Source organism: Echinococcus granulosus (genome assembly GCF_000524195.1).
Source record: "Echinococcus granulosus chromosome Unknown EG_S00072, whole genome shotgun sequence".
Classification (NCBI taxonomy): domain Eukaryota; kingdom Metazoa; phylum Platyhelminthes; class Cestoda; order Cyclophyllidea; family Taeniidae; genus Echinococcus; species Echinococcus granulosus.
The window spans coordinates 92,879-107,464 of record NW_020170452.1 but is presented as its reverse complement, the minus strand read 5'-3'; the positions used below and the strand labels follow the sequence as shown (position 1 = coordinate 107,464).

The 14,586-nt window shown below is 42.9% G+C and overlaps 1 protein-coding gene across 1 annotated transcript; it reads right to left on the bottom strand. All coding sequences in view use genetic code 11, as the record gives it.

Annotated features, from left to right (window-relative positions):
• Nucleotides 1–435: 435 nt before the first annotated feature.
• EGR_07196 (Integrator complex subunit 4) lies at nt 436–14,237 on the bottom strand (the record flags this gene model as incomplete). The annotated part of the gene is made up of 17 exons (XM_024496445.1): nt 436–618; nt 1,302–1,476; nt 1,900–2,261; nt 2,995–3,271; nt 3,603–3,748; nt 3,930–4,028; nt 4,162–4,366; nt 5,080–5,270; nt 7,363–7,520; nt 8,102–8,366; nt 8,411–8,677; nt 8,714–9,010; nt 10,705–10,814; nt 11,213–11,312; nt 12,311–12,403; nt 13,168–13,627; nt 14,131–14,237. 17 exons carry the CDS (start codon nt 14,235–14,237, stop codon nt 436–438), a joined length of 3,495 nt encoding a protein of 1,164 aa, XP_024349122.1.
• Between the last annotated feature and the right edge of the window lie 349 nt (nt 14,238–14,586).

Genomic DNA, 14,586 nt, shown 5'->3' with positions numbered 1-14,586 from the left:
TCAACACCAAAGCAACATTACTTCAACCACCTTAATACCTGTTTTAGGTATACGGTAAACACCTAAATGTCTTAGGAAATATCCAAATGGTGTTTTTAAAGTCGACGAGACCCATCACTAACACCAACTCCGATTAATTAGTCAGTATGATGGAAAGTAGTATGGACTTAGTTCGTGAGTGTCTCGGGAATTTATATGGCCACTCGAATTTAGCAGCTTCTGTATTTTGGCCACCACCTTATTGTCATAACGTTCTATTCATGGCCGTAGTCTGGCAATACTTCTAGGCCGATAATTAACCTTCAGATTGAAACATCTTATTACAGTTCAACTAATGAAAAAAATATGGGGACATGTGGCCTGCATAGTTTCCAGCTCGTGATAAAAATTTGGCAAAAATAAGAGTAAATGGAAAATTTTATTCACAAACCCAAGTCACCATGTGTAAGAAGAATCACAGGGGTGTAATTTGACCTTGGCAACCACTCCCGGAGGCAAAAGAGAGATGATGGTTGAGGAGGAGGCGTCTTCGTCCAAAGCCGTAGGAACACTGAGACCAAGACCAACTTCTAGGGTGGCAGTGGCTGTCCAACTCGAAGCCGTCAACTCTAGCGTAGTCTAAAAATGCGCGTCAATAAAAAAGGAAGTATTTTATGCCTTATTTCGACTGATCTATGAAACATAAATCTTTGCCACTCCATACAGTACCTACATCACTAATTCAATTTATTCCACAATTACATCCCACCGGACATCCATTCAGGCTTTCTACAGATGATCAAACCTTGAAGAACGGTCGTGTCAAAAATTGTTGCTATCGTATGAGTGGAAACTGGGGCTGCTTTCAACGTCCTATTACACACCGATAGCCGACTCACATATTCCACATGCGCCAATGCAATTCAGACACCCACAATCAGGATGGCAGGTAACGAGGCATGGTAATTCAAGAACCATCTCGCTAACCGAGGCACCACATTCGTATTCACCTACAGTGATGAGAAGCTCCAACGCGCGACCTCAGCAAGGCACTTGGCTAGTATTAACGTTTCAAGGCCTTCCGCAAGTCTGTATGTCAGTGACGGTCCTTGACATGGTCGTCGCGTTTCCAGCCCACAACATCACAGTCATTCAGTATGCTTTGAGCATTTAGGCGGCAATATGACCCCCTACTCCCTGCCAAGTACCAAGATAGGCAAGGTGGGGTAATGCTTCAGTTATACAAGCAAACCTTTTGATTTTGAAGCTTTTCAAGCAGCATTTAAACACTGAGGTGGATGCAGCTAGGTATGCCAATGAACCTGCAGTTCCAGTGTCGGAGTTTTGGAGGGAATTCGAGAGAAAGATTTATCGCCATCATTTGTTGGAAGAGGCGATTCAAGAAGTGTCCAGGCATGAGCCGGTGGTTGCCAAGAGCACTGCCGTTGATGTTGTTTTCCAATGTCTGGCCGACGGTAGATCACACGAACGTGGTCCCTGGGGTTATGACAACAAGCATTCAGTTCTAATTAGAGACGAGCATGTAGAATAATGAAGCTTAGTTGCATTTATTCATTTGCTCACACATTACACCTACCATGCATTAATTTGTTCATTTATCACGGATTAGTTTCTTCATGAATCTACCAATTATCCAGGCGAACGGTCAACCGTTTGCCACCAATTCATTTAATCACTTATATTCATCCTTTCATAGGTGGATATAAATAAAAATCAACCCATCCCAATAAGTTATTTCCCTACTTATTTACAATTCTATTTATTCGTTAATCAACCAACTGTCCGGCTCGATTCCTACGAGCTACTTACCCACAGACGAAGTGACACTTCATCCGTCCCAACAATTACTGAACGCCCATTAATGGCTGCCATCATTTACAGAAAATCTACCCACCCTACCTGGCTTGATCCAGTGATAGCCCCGTCACAAGAGCACAAATTCGGATAGCAGCAGTGCCCAGAAGAGCAGTGAATTTAATTTCTGGCAGAGGCTTACAGCCAGTCACTGCCTGCTCAGCTCTTGAGGCTGTATTCACATCCGAAATGACCGGTGGTGGGTGGAGGAGCTGTGCGTGAAGCTTGCGGATCCGTCCAACTGCTGCGGCCAATTCATCCACCATTGGACAGGCCTCTACGACCTGTTTGACCGTTCGCCGAACTGCATCGGTGTCTAGGAAGAAGGGCGAACTGTGAGCGACTGATCGAAGCGCTCGAATAGCAGAGATTTCGGATGAGTTGAGGCCCAGGTACATGTGTTCTGCCTGAAAGACAGAAATGTAGTATTGAGCTTGGAGATCTCATTCGTGAAACAGAATGATATATGAACTTTTAGTAGTGATTTAGGACCAGGATCTGTGGTCGCGATACCTCTCTATGTTCTGAGTATTCAGGCCTCAGTAAATTAGCTTTCGAGTAAAGTTAAATAGCTTACGGAAGGGGTTTTCCATAAAACATCATCCAGTCGCATGCAATGTCTTGAAGTACGCGAAGAGGGCGCAACATGAGGACTCACCGAAAGATATACAATAACAGGTAATCAGCGTACTACCTTTGTTCCAGTCTACAATTCGACGCCATGAAGGTAGCGGCCTCATTTTCACAGATAATCGTAAAATCGGTGAAAGGACTATTGAAAACGCACCAAATTTTGCCAACTGCCCCTAATTTCGAGTGCTGCATGAATGTCAGCAATGAAGCGAGGTCGAGCTTAGGAAGTTGGAGGTTTCTCTTTGAAGGTCGTCCACAATACGACATATTGCAAGCGAATAATAACATTGACGTTAAAAAGTGGAATTTTGAAGTGGTCCTGTCTTTCTACAATCGCCTACCTATCCTGTCTAACAAGTAAGGGGATCTAGTGCCTATTCACCAGAGTATTTCAAAGACAGTTAAGGAGCCTGTTTTAGTAGGACTAATGGATGCGGCGTAAACCAGATCCAAAGTATTGCTCATTCCTTAATTCAGATAAAACGACCACTAACGAGATAACAGTACCTTCAGCAACAGTCGATGAGCTTGTTTTAACAACACAGTCTGTTGATTTGGTGTGGTGATAGCGGCAGTGGCATCGAAGACGGTGGTGTTATTGTTCGGCAGACAGGCAGAGAGAAGGCAGTGGACAGCTGTGAGGAGATGACTGAGCCATGAGGGTAGATCACCCAGCCAGGAACCACCCTCGACAGTCTGCTGACACACCCGCAATTCCTGGCTCAGCACACGTTTCATTCGGTTCAACCGGTGGCATTGTTGCAGATCCACAGTTGGATTATCGCTTTAAGAGGAAAGAAGGTGCTCACCAAGGCATTCTATAGCGCGGTAGGTATACTTGACACCTTTCAAAGGTCACAAAGATGCATTAAAGAGGGTCTACATCTAAATTTATCAAAAACTTGACAGAAGAAAGGCGCTCGTCGTGGATAGATATCGGTGTGGAATAGAAACAAATGAGCCATTGGGAGCATATTGGTTTTGATTCTACATCGAGGCCAGTAAGAAAGCAAAGATCTAAGCCATCCAACAATCGTATGACACCTCGCAGAAGAAGCCTCGTAAGAAAACAGGGCCAATTCGACAAATTAGCTAGTCAAGAGTCAGCAACTCACTCAACATCCATTGGCTCCACCTGATGGTTTGGCAGCGTGTCGATACAGTCCAACGTGAGTCGACGCAACATTTCCACAGTGGAAGCGAGAAATCGTAAAAGTTGGTCACTCGTCGCCATTTCTGCACTCTCGTCCAGTCGTTGCCGCTGAAGATCATCGAGAATGATTGCCGAAAAGAAACGCAAGAAAGTGGGGGCGTATTTACCCCTCTTTCACACCGATTTTAAGTCGATGTTATAAGATAAAAAAGTGACGACAACAACACATTGAACTAGTCTAGTAAGCTTCAAAAAAACACTTTTCGTATTTTATTTGGAAGGAAATTACCTTGGGCATGAGACAAAGATCTGTAGAAGGCTTCCACACAAACGGGAAATGCATCGTCTCCTTTGGTAACAAGTGTGGTACCAGTTCTCGTAGGTAGGGCTGTAAAGAAAACAAGTGGTCTGTCAAGTTCACTCTAGTGTTGGCACCGCACGGGGAATTCCGAGAAATAAGAAACGCTGTAACATTTAGTGTGAATAATTCTCCAAGATGACTTTCGAGGCTTAAGACCCACCTGTGAAGTGGCCAGATGGCGAGGAAAATGGGCGGCTATTCCAGGCGCCCCTGGGTGGGCATTCAGCACGAGAAGAAGAACCGTGATGTACACTGGGTCCTCCCTAATCGGTTCCGGCTCAGAAAGCCAAGGATGGGCCCGAAGAAGATTGTACACGCAAACTTCTACGAAGGCTGGATGTCGACGACCCACTGCAGCAGCGCAACTGGGAGAATAGACAGGCACAATACCATGGCTCAATTATATAACTTGACAAGTGCTAATGTATTCCAAACATTCTTCATCAAGATGGGAGGCAACGGCAGTGCTACCTTCATACAACAGCGTATGGCGGTTCAAGGATTTTCCCACTAACCAAGGCGCCAAATCCATATACGCCTACTTGTACAGAAGACGACAAGCACAGCACACTATGATGATGAGAAAATTGGATGTATTTTATGGTTTTCGGCATGGTCATCGCTAATAATCAGGCCGGATGTGGAACCCATTGATCTTGGACGCCTGGGCGGCACATGATTGGTTGTGAAACTACATAAGAAGCTGACCTTCACAACAACCTTCAATTTCGAAAAGTTAGCGAACTCTGAGTTGGGCCAAATGAGATTCTTCTGTTGAGGAAGCGCATCATCATATGATTTAAGTGCATAATTATGCTTCCTAAGTAAAAGCAGTTGAGGTGTATCGAGTCACCACCACCAATAACGAATTGAAGCGGCTATTCTAGGGTGCTTCAGCCGTGGCGGCAAGTAGTTAACAGGCCAAAGCCTTCCAGCTACTAGGTAGACATTGGGGTAAAGCGTACATTCTAGTCCTTGGAATTCGTTTAAATTTTTTGCAATCCGAAAAGCCTTAATTAGACTTGGATACTCTAGCAAAATAAAGGCAATCAAGAAGAGTTGTTTACGTTGGACTAACTTCCAAACGGAGTCCCTATCCTCCGGATACGCCCTCAGATTGGCTAGTAGACCGTCGAGAAGGGAGAGTAGGCAAGGAGGAGAGATGAGACGGCAACGCGAGAGGAGATTGTGAATGCGTTGGCGAATCACCACACTGTCCTCCGCCAGTGCTGAGGTCACTATTCCTACCTGATCTGCCATTATTGGTACCTTGGAGGGTAAAATGTAGACGTAGGTGTACACAGAGACAAAACAATCAGTTAATAGTATCGGGAAAGCATATTTTCATAATAAGCATAGATCTGAGGTTATAGGTCAAGTTTTAAAGATGAGTTCCGACATTTTTATAGGAGCATTAGTGATTTCTTATCTTTAAAAGGAGGCACCACTGATATTTGACTAACGCCACAGTTTATATGGAAAAAAGGGGAAATAAACTAAACCCGAGTTAAAGTAAACATTGTATCAGAAGCTATATTTCTTCACCTTTACGGCAACAACTAGTTCTACTGTCAAAAACAATCAGAAGCTATTTAGTTGCAATAGTAGTGCATTGCAAAACCGATAGATTAGTAACTTATTTAACCTCCTAGGCGTTATTAAAAAGAACAAGAATCTGGCTTTGCAACAGGGTTTTCAACAGGGTGCACATGGGCAGAAAAAGTTACCAAAGTGTCGCCCGAGTGTTGCAGTGTTCTAGTAATGGCAACGATTAGCATTCATTCCTGTGACCATTTCAAACGCTGTTTGAACATTTAAAAGCTGTAAATGTTTTTCGACTCGGAGCATTTTACAAGTATTTTAATGGCCTAAACTGCGACACATTATCGGTGGCATACGATTTGGCTGAAGCAGTTATCAAAAACTAATGGGGAAAACGTGTCACATATATGTGACGCTGGTGTCGGGTGTGTTATAAAAGGATAAATCAAGTCGCATCGATATAGTAGGTACCATTAACAGGCGTCGGGAATACCCCAACCAAGCATTACAAGGGTTGACTAAAAACTTATTCGTGTCGAACAATTGCAAGCCTTCAGGAGAGGAGGATTGGTAGGATAAGGATGAAAAGTCAAAGTGCAGTTTAGCAACCTTTATTTGAAGTGTTCAAATCAATTAACTAATTTTAGAGAAATTAGTAGTAAAACATCGTTAAAATAAGCTACTAAAGCAGAAAGAATGGATCTCAAGTGACTCGATACATTTCGCACCGATTTATAGCAAAATGACAGCCATGAACTAGCACAGAATGGAAGCCAGATTTGTGGGGGAGCAAGTACGTTTAGAGTAGGTGGTTGGGGCGATCAAAAGCTATTTATCTTCGGTAGTTACACCTGAGTGAAGGAAAGTTGAGTAAATAAAGATGAGGCGTATTTGAGTCATATTATTCTCTTGAGCCACTGCTCAAATCTAGTACTGCCTGTTCAATACAATAGTGGAATGAATGGAATATCGAAATACAGCAAGGAAAGCATGGAAGACTCGTGGAAATTTGAGCAGGAAGGCAGCAACTTTTAACGAACACCACATGAAAGATTAATCACCCACAACCTTGTAATAATTTTATGTTGGTGCCCAAATCTTGCTCTGACAGACGCAATGCATCTTCCAGCTGCGTCGTAGCGTATCATCCATGAGTACTTGGCCTTCGTGTGAATAACTCATAGTCAACAATTCCGTCTACAGTCCACCAAACACACACACAAAGGAATCATAGTAGCCTGTGGGTGGCAGTGGTCCACACCTCAGAGGTGTCAGATGGGTGGCGAGTGAATCGCTCGCAAAACGCACTTCTCATCACAAGTCACTCACTCACTCACTCGACACAATCAATCCTCCAGCCAGTCAGCAAACAAAACTTTTCCAATGGTCCCTTTTTATAGTGCTCATGAGATCCAAGGACCTTCAATACTACCACCTGTCATCTCTTGATGTTCACGTACACCACCAGCAACATCATTTTCCATTCCTTGTTATCAACCATGGTACACCCATCTTAGAGTTGCTTTATCACTAGCACCACCCTATTTTGTGAAACCCTTTTCAAGCCCCTCTTTCCACATCTTCATCAAATATTGTCCATCAATTTCAGCAACTCCTACCACCTAGTAGGTTGAGTAGAGATGTGGGTTTTGGAAAATTAGTTGATGGATAAGTCGGAGTGTTAAAATCTCTAACAACTACACCGAAATCATTTAATGAAATAGCTTCAAAAAAGGGATTCAGTTATATTCAGGTGCAATGAATAAGGTAGCTATTTTCGTCGCACAAATAATCAGGAACAAAGGAATCAGTTGACTACCTGATCACCGACGGTTTGCAGGGCGGTGACAGCTCGAAGGCGGACAACTTGGATGTCATCGGTGAGCATGTCGACCAAAATGTCCTGGCAAAGCGATGCAAAACGTGCGTTGTGGGTTGCAATCTGGGTTATGGTCGAGAGTGTGGCACACCGAACCTCTACAAAACGCAGAAAAGAATGAGCACATAGATCTTCTGCTACACTGGGTCCTTTCAACACCTTTTCACACCGATCATATTAGCGGAAGATAATTATGAATGGCCAAATATACAGCGATGCACAGCAAAGCTCTAAATAACTTTAACTTCTGATATCCATAGTGATCTTGCATTCCACTTTACTTGTAAGTACCGGCCACGAGGCATCGTCTGGTGTTTAGCATCACTGATCAAATATTGCTCTCCCCAGCATAGTTTGTCTGATGGGATAATTGACCTAGAAATCCACGACATGCACAATAAGCAGCACTTGTCGCACAATGCAAACCCATCATTCCACAGCGGCTACGTGATAATAATAATATATATATATATATATATATGACTTTACAGACCTATTCAAACTCCTTCGATTTGACTACCGGGCTGGAGGCATAAAACCATGCTTTTACCATCTACACTAGCCTATCGGAATCTTTGCACATCACAAATAGTTTTTTAAACGTGAGTACTTTAAAAGGAGCAATGCATTTCATCAAAAATCGCATTCCTCAATCCCTCAAATAGCGCATCAAACTCACCGTGAAATTCGTCCTCCAGTCCGTTAATAAGTGCGCCTAGGGCACCGGTGGAAAGAAGAGATATTGAGTCAACGGAAACAGGACCAGCTGGAGGCTGAGCTCCACGCTGCTTTGATCTGGCAGGAGAGGGACTAGAGACAGTGCCCCAGAGGGCAACTTTATCTACTCCACCACTCATACTAGCCCTATCGGATGATCGCTTGACCTGACGGTCAGACATCACTGTCTTCTCCAAAGTCATCATCAAACTCTCCTCTGAGACAAACTGAAAGTACCGCAAGGGTAAAGGAGACAAATATCATGACATACCTTGGCTAAATCTGCGATCAATCCAGCGGCGGTCTCTCGAACAAATCGACTGGGATCTTGAAGACGATCGCAAACCCGTGAGAAGGCATCATCCACTAATTTGACACACTTTCGGCGGATTGGGTTAATTTTTTTTAAACTTGACCGCACATCCAAGCTGGCATTCTCAATTGCACCACCAGAGAGGCTGACTGTATCCAAAGAAACTTCTTTTTGACTAAACCGCAGACCCAAAAGATGGATGGCTCTCAAACTGACCTGGCGAACCTAAGCGAAATTGAGTTTACTTGAAGAATAAAATACCTTAGAAGTATCCTCAGTTATAAGCCTACAGGCAAGCACGTAAACTTGTAACCAATGATCCGAAATCCACTCAAATTTTCTTTTATTTGTAGCTGCATCGTGTTTATGCTTTTCGTACTGTGCCCAACTGCAGAGACAATTGAGTGCAGTGGCTCGTACACGAGCATCACTGTCCGCGCAGAAGGCAAGAATCAAATCAGCTGCTGTCATGGACCCAATAACTACATCAGGATTAGATTTGATCGCCAGAGTTGTCAGAGCACTGGCGCGGATGGATGCAAGATCACTTTGAAGGGCCTAGCGGAAGGAGTTTATGAGAGCGAGAACCATACATTTTGTATGTCAAGTAATTCAACGATGTTTTGTTGAGATCCAGACGGTTTTTGAGTTGTTCCCATAAGATGTCTATATGATGGTATGGATTAATACCTAGACTAGATGACAGGCGCTAAGCATAAATGTCGTGGCACGCCATAATTATGCAATGGAACAGAACACACAATAAGAAAAGTAAGAAAGCTTCAGTACTACATGAGTTTGAATATTCTTAATTTGATCTAACTGGAAATACAGAATAAGTAAATGCGTGCCGTAATGTACGGCAGGGTCAAGCGCACCCAATGCATTAGGCAGGCTAAAGTTGGCAAAGAGATTGCTAATGAAAATGCGAAATGAGTAGGCTTGTGAGAAACAGAAAATCGGTTCTAGAACTAAAAAGTACCAGCTAGCCAACCTAATCAATGATTTCTAATATTTTTATTCACCAGTGATTGGTATACATTTAAATCTGTACGCTAACCCTGCAAAGTATATGAAAGATAATTCACTGTAGTTAATTGGCTACCCAACGAATTAACTTGTAATAAATTTACGATTCTTATTCCACCATTATAAACCATCAACAGGGCGAAAATTATTGGGGGGATTTTGTGTTTTCAAGAATTTTAAAGTCTGAGGACTTACGTGTAAAAACGGCAAAGTTGTGGAGGCATGTCTCCCTGAATTTTCCTTGTCTGCTTGATTAAATTATTTTACGTATTACCTAAATAGGTCTCTTGGGAAGTTAAAAAAACTTTTGCCTATTTTGCCTTAAAAATGAATGTATGTCTAAAGAAAGTATTCTACCACGATGTGATAGGACTTCCCACCACCGCACAGTCCTCCAAATCGCTCCCATTGGCTTTGGCATCTTCAAGTTATCAGCTTTCGTTCGGGATAGACTACACCGCCTCACGTGATCCTCTACTCAAAATCCCCGCTACCTGTCGTCATAATAAACTATATGTGGAATGAGACGCAAGTGCGCAGGCTCTTAGGGACAGAGGGTACCTTCATCTTACCACTACGTACAACCACGGTAGCCCCCCCTCCAGATGACGCCTAGAACTAGAACCTTGTGTTTAAGTTTAGCGATTGGATGCTCCTAAATGAAAGTGGGATATGCATGTTCACCTGACAATTGTTGTTACTCAAATGCGTTTCTCCTCAAAAGTCATTTAGTCAGCAAACAACCCAAAAGGAGTCTCCTACTATGTGTGGGAGAAGCTAAAAGAATTACCTATTCACGAGACTTGCATGGCCAGCGACTGCGGCGGTCGACTCGACCCCGCGATCTCCTGACAGCAGCCAATGTGTGCATTCTTTTTAAATTTTGACATTCCAGAAAGATTTAAGCATTACATTTAATGATATTAACCGCATCAAGTTTTATTCACAGAGTACATTTGATATGCAGTAATCACAAGTTCACGGAGTGAGGATAAATTCGCAGACAAAAACAGATGAGCTCTCAATAATGAGGATACTGGTGCTGATGATGACGCCGATGATGGCAATGTTGGTGGTAATAATGAACAACTTTTGGGTGAAAAAGCAGAAGAAAAAATACAAAAAGACAGACAATTCAAGCTTGAAGGTTGTGTTGTAGTGGGTCCATCAATCTCTACCTACGACGTGGATGTTCCACTGAAAGGAAGAAGCCAAGACCAGACCGAGGGGGAGGGTTCTTTCTCATTTTTTGCGGAATCTTCGTTGGACTGGTCGTGCCGGGCGACCGGTGGACTGGAAACAGGGAGGATGGAATCTGTGGGAACCAGTTCACCTAAAAGGTCAAATCGCGACCGGTTGAACAGGCTACTCAGAAACCGTCTAATGAAACCAATACACTGCTAAACAACGTTTCGTGAACACACTGGTAAGCTTACAAGCAATCGGATGCTGAAGTCAAGAAGTATTTTAATACGTCCCCTACAAGCGTCACATTTACGTGTCATCCCAGTTTTCCAATATTACAGTTCAGATGACCAGTTCAAGTGATCATCGGTTTGAAGCCTGGGTTAATGTAACTCAATGTCACATACTAATAAAGAATACACGTCACATATATGTAATGGGTAGTAGCAAAAGGCATTAAAATGGTACCTTTCAACCACAACAACATCAAAATATCTGCTCATTATTTGGTCACGTTTAGTAATACATAGATAGCTCTCGACTCACCAATGGAGAGATTCAGCATTCGACCGTGGATTTGTGTAGAAACGGGCGGTGACCACCAATTGATGAGTTTGTCCAGATAAGGCACTTGTCGTAGCACACCCTGTTAATAAATTATACTAGTTCAAAACAAATTCACCTAAGTGGTGCAAAGCGTTGCATGAGCAACGGTACCACTTATAACGACCTTCAGTATCATCAAACTGGGAGTCTACCTCTATTCAATCACACTTTTTGTTCCAAAATAGATCTACACCTCTTCCGCATTCTAAAATCTACTTCCATGTAGCGCATTTTGTAGCGACATGAAGTGGTTATTTCAATACCTCCCAAATGGTTGGACCTTTAAATGAGAATCAAGGGTAAAATTTATGCCTCTCTTGCCAAAGATGGATGTGATTCAAGATTGCCTGCTTTACAGAACTTCCAAATTTGCAGAAGTTATTCGTTAAATGTACTCCATGTGGCATGTGAGGAAGGCAGCCGAATGTACCACCCAGGAACGGTTTGAATGTGACTCCGGTGATAGATCATTCAAAGATAGATGCATTAGATTCGGAAGGACTTTTCCTTCATGATGCCAAAAAACTACGCGCCGCTGTTGAAAGGTTTATTCAGGAACAACGCGTACGAGGCAATCCCTGAGAATTCCAAACTGAGTGGTGGCAACGCTATGATAGAAGGTAATTGTGAAATAACGCATGAGAAGTGGAAAAAAAGATTGTTCTTCAGAAACAGCCAGAATGGTCAAAAGCAGTCAATCCCACCTCATACCACAAAACTTGCCCCAAGGACGATTAGCACTTTCAGATGGGAGAGCTGATTAATCACACTTTCTTGATACAAGACAATCACATGCCCAATGGATAGTTGGGAAGTAGATTGTTTCTATTCTGAGATGGATAAATTTATAAAAGTGACATTCGCAGTAGACTTGTGTCACGTTGAGCAGGAGAAGGTGGTAGGTTATCATGCTTCTTATTTCAACGAAAGCGACTTTCTCCAATGGAAGTGTTTGGTTCCTTAAAAACTCCTAACTCTTTTGCCTGGTTAAAATTTTTATGCACATAAATTTATATGCAGATAAACAATGAAGCTAACCTGTTCACGCATTATTTTAGTGCGCTCCTCTTTCATATGCAATGTAGCCTCTTCGATCCCGCGTTTGACAACCTCCGAAAGGCTGTTGACGTACTGGAAGTCAGAAAAGTCCTTATCAGGGAAAACGTTTGAGTTATCAAATAAGTGTGGCGTTATTTTCATATGTCAATCGGTTAGAAAAAGTGTTTAATCAAATTCATTCAGCTCTCGGATAAATTTTCTGAACTTATGCATCAAGATCAGCCCTTCCCGAGGCAAAACCAATTCAATGACTGATACAGAACTCCTCCCTTTTAGCTGAAACTCAGGTAGGGCGAATTCAGCAAAACCGGTGATTGTGCTTAACTAATGTAGGCAAACCCAGTGTACTTTGTCACCACCTTTAGCAGGGATCAGGTGTCAAAGTGGAGGTGTATTTGACAAAGTTGCTGCAATTTGTATCAAAAATGTGGCTATCGTCCCCTTGTCATTTTAAACCAAAACTAATTGTACTCCTCTCCAATAAAGTACCCAAGTTAATATTGAACTACATAATTGATTTTGAGGTAATTTATACGGATTTGAAGAGATCCAAAAGGAGTGCAAATTTAGTGACTTCAACCCAATTCAGTAGCGCAAGTGTTGGTATCGTTTCAGATAAATAAAACATCTGAACTGTAGCTGTCAAACTACCCCAGCAGACCCACCAAAAATGATCCTTTAGTCGTCTTTTAACATCAAAGTTCTTCAGGAAGTACTTAACCACCAAAGTAATCGGGTAACTGCACCAGTGACCATCCCAAAACAAATATCTTTCCGACGCCTCTAGCACAAAAATGAGATAAGTTGAGGATCAACAAATGGGGCACATCACATACATTGCTATCCTCCTCGACAATGTTTGCCATCCGCAGAACCATTTGCACCATTTCACTAGTATCCGTACCCGGAGTGATGAGCCCAAATCGCAGACAGTGCAATTCCATCTGAGATATGGGAGCAACTCCATTCTCCCTATATTCTTCATTCCCTCCTTCTTCTCCATTCAGCAAGCTCGACTTAGAGTCTACACTGGACAACTGCCCAGTTACTGGCATGGAGGCCAGGCTCTCCAGTGCCTCGCAAACTCCAGGCACGGTGTTTAAGTTAACTCTAGCCGAGCTAAATGCGTAGTCATGGCTACGAAGACGGGAGATGAGCTCCCGGTTGAGTTCACAGATGTCATGCGCTGCTTTTGAAGGAAGACGAAGGAGACTGGTGGTGAGGTGATTTTGGTAGTCCGAAGGTGAAAGCTCGCCAGCATCGGGTAGGAGGCAACGGTATGTGTGTGGCACATAGCTACAAAGTGCGAAAAACCCAAACTGTCCTACTAGAGTTGATTTCAGTGGATAAAAGTTTAAATAAAGTCGATAGAACCTTAATTATCACTTTGACAAAATAAAAGTGTATCTGCATGTATTTAACCAAACAAGTCTCTTGAGTCTCTCGGCGTTCAGTCCACACACCAGTATCACACAATAATACTACCGGCCTCTCAGCAACTCTGCACGTTGATTAAAGAAGTGACTTTAGGTCAATGCTAAAATGTGTTGATAATAACCCATATAGATGATTTAACAGGAAAAAAAGTGGAGAGGGGAAAAGAACGCGGAGCACATCTCCACGGGTCTAAGCTGTACACAACCACGCAAACTTTTTTTATTCAATGCCACTTAACTTTTATAGGGGTGACATAGGGTTTTAATACCAACCACCCAGCTATTTTGCATGTGTGCGGTAATCACAGTTCAGTTTGTCAACCGTCACCACTGCGCTACTGAAGTTGATTTAAGTAGACTTACAAAGCAGCGCCCAGGCCAGCCCAATCGGGCAAGTGGTAGTAGTACAGCCCCGGTGTGGAGTCGATGAGTTTGCAAAAAGCCGGTTTCTCCCACCACGTTGCCTCCATTATGGTCTGCGAATTGCAGAAAGACCAGGGTGATTGGACAGTTCAGCGACCAATCAAATAAAACCGACAAGTGGAACGGATTATGCTTTTATGAATTTTTGCCAATCACCTACAAATGCTTCTAAATCACCATCAGCGAATATCAGTGACTTATTTGTTATGGCTCAGCTAAGGTATCACTTTCAGTCGTGCAACTTCACTGCCTTCACGATGACAGAACATTCTAGGCGCGTGCATTCACACTCCTCTGTACTGGAATAAACCTCCGAGGCTAGCGTAATAGTTAAACCGCCCTCAATCAGTGAAGCTATACTCACTTTAATTATTCCACAAGTCATCCTTAAAGTCC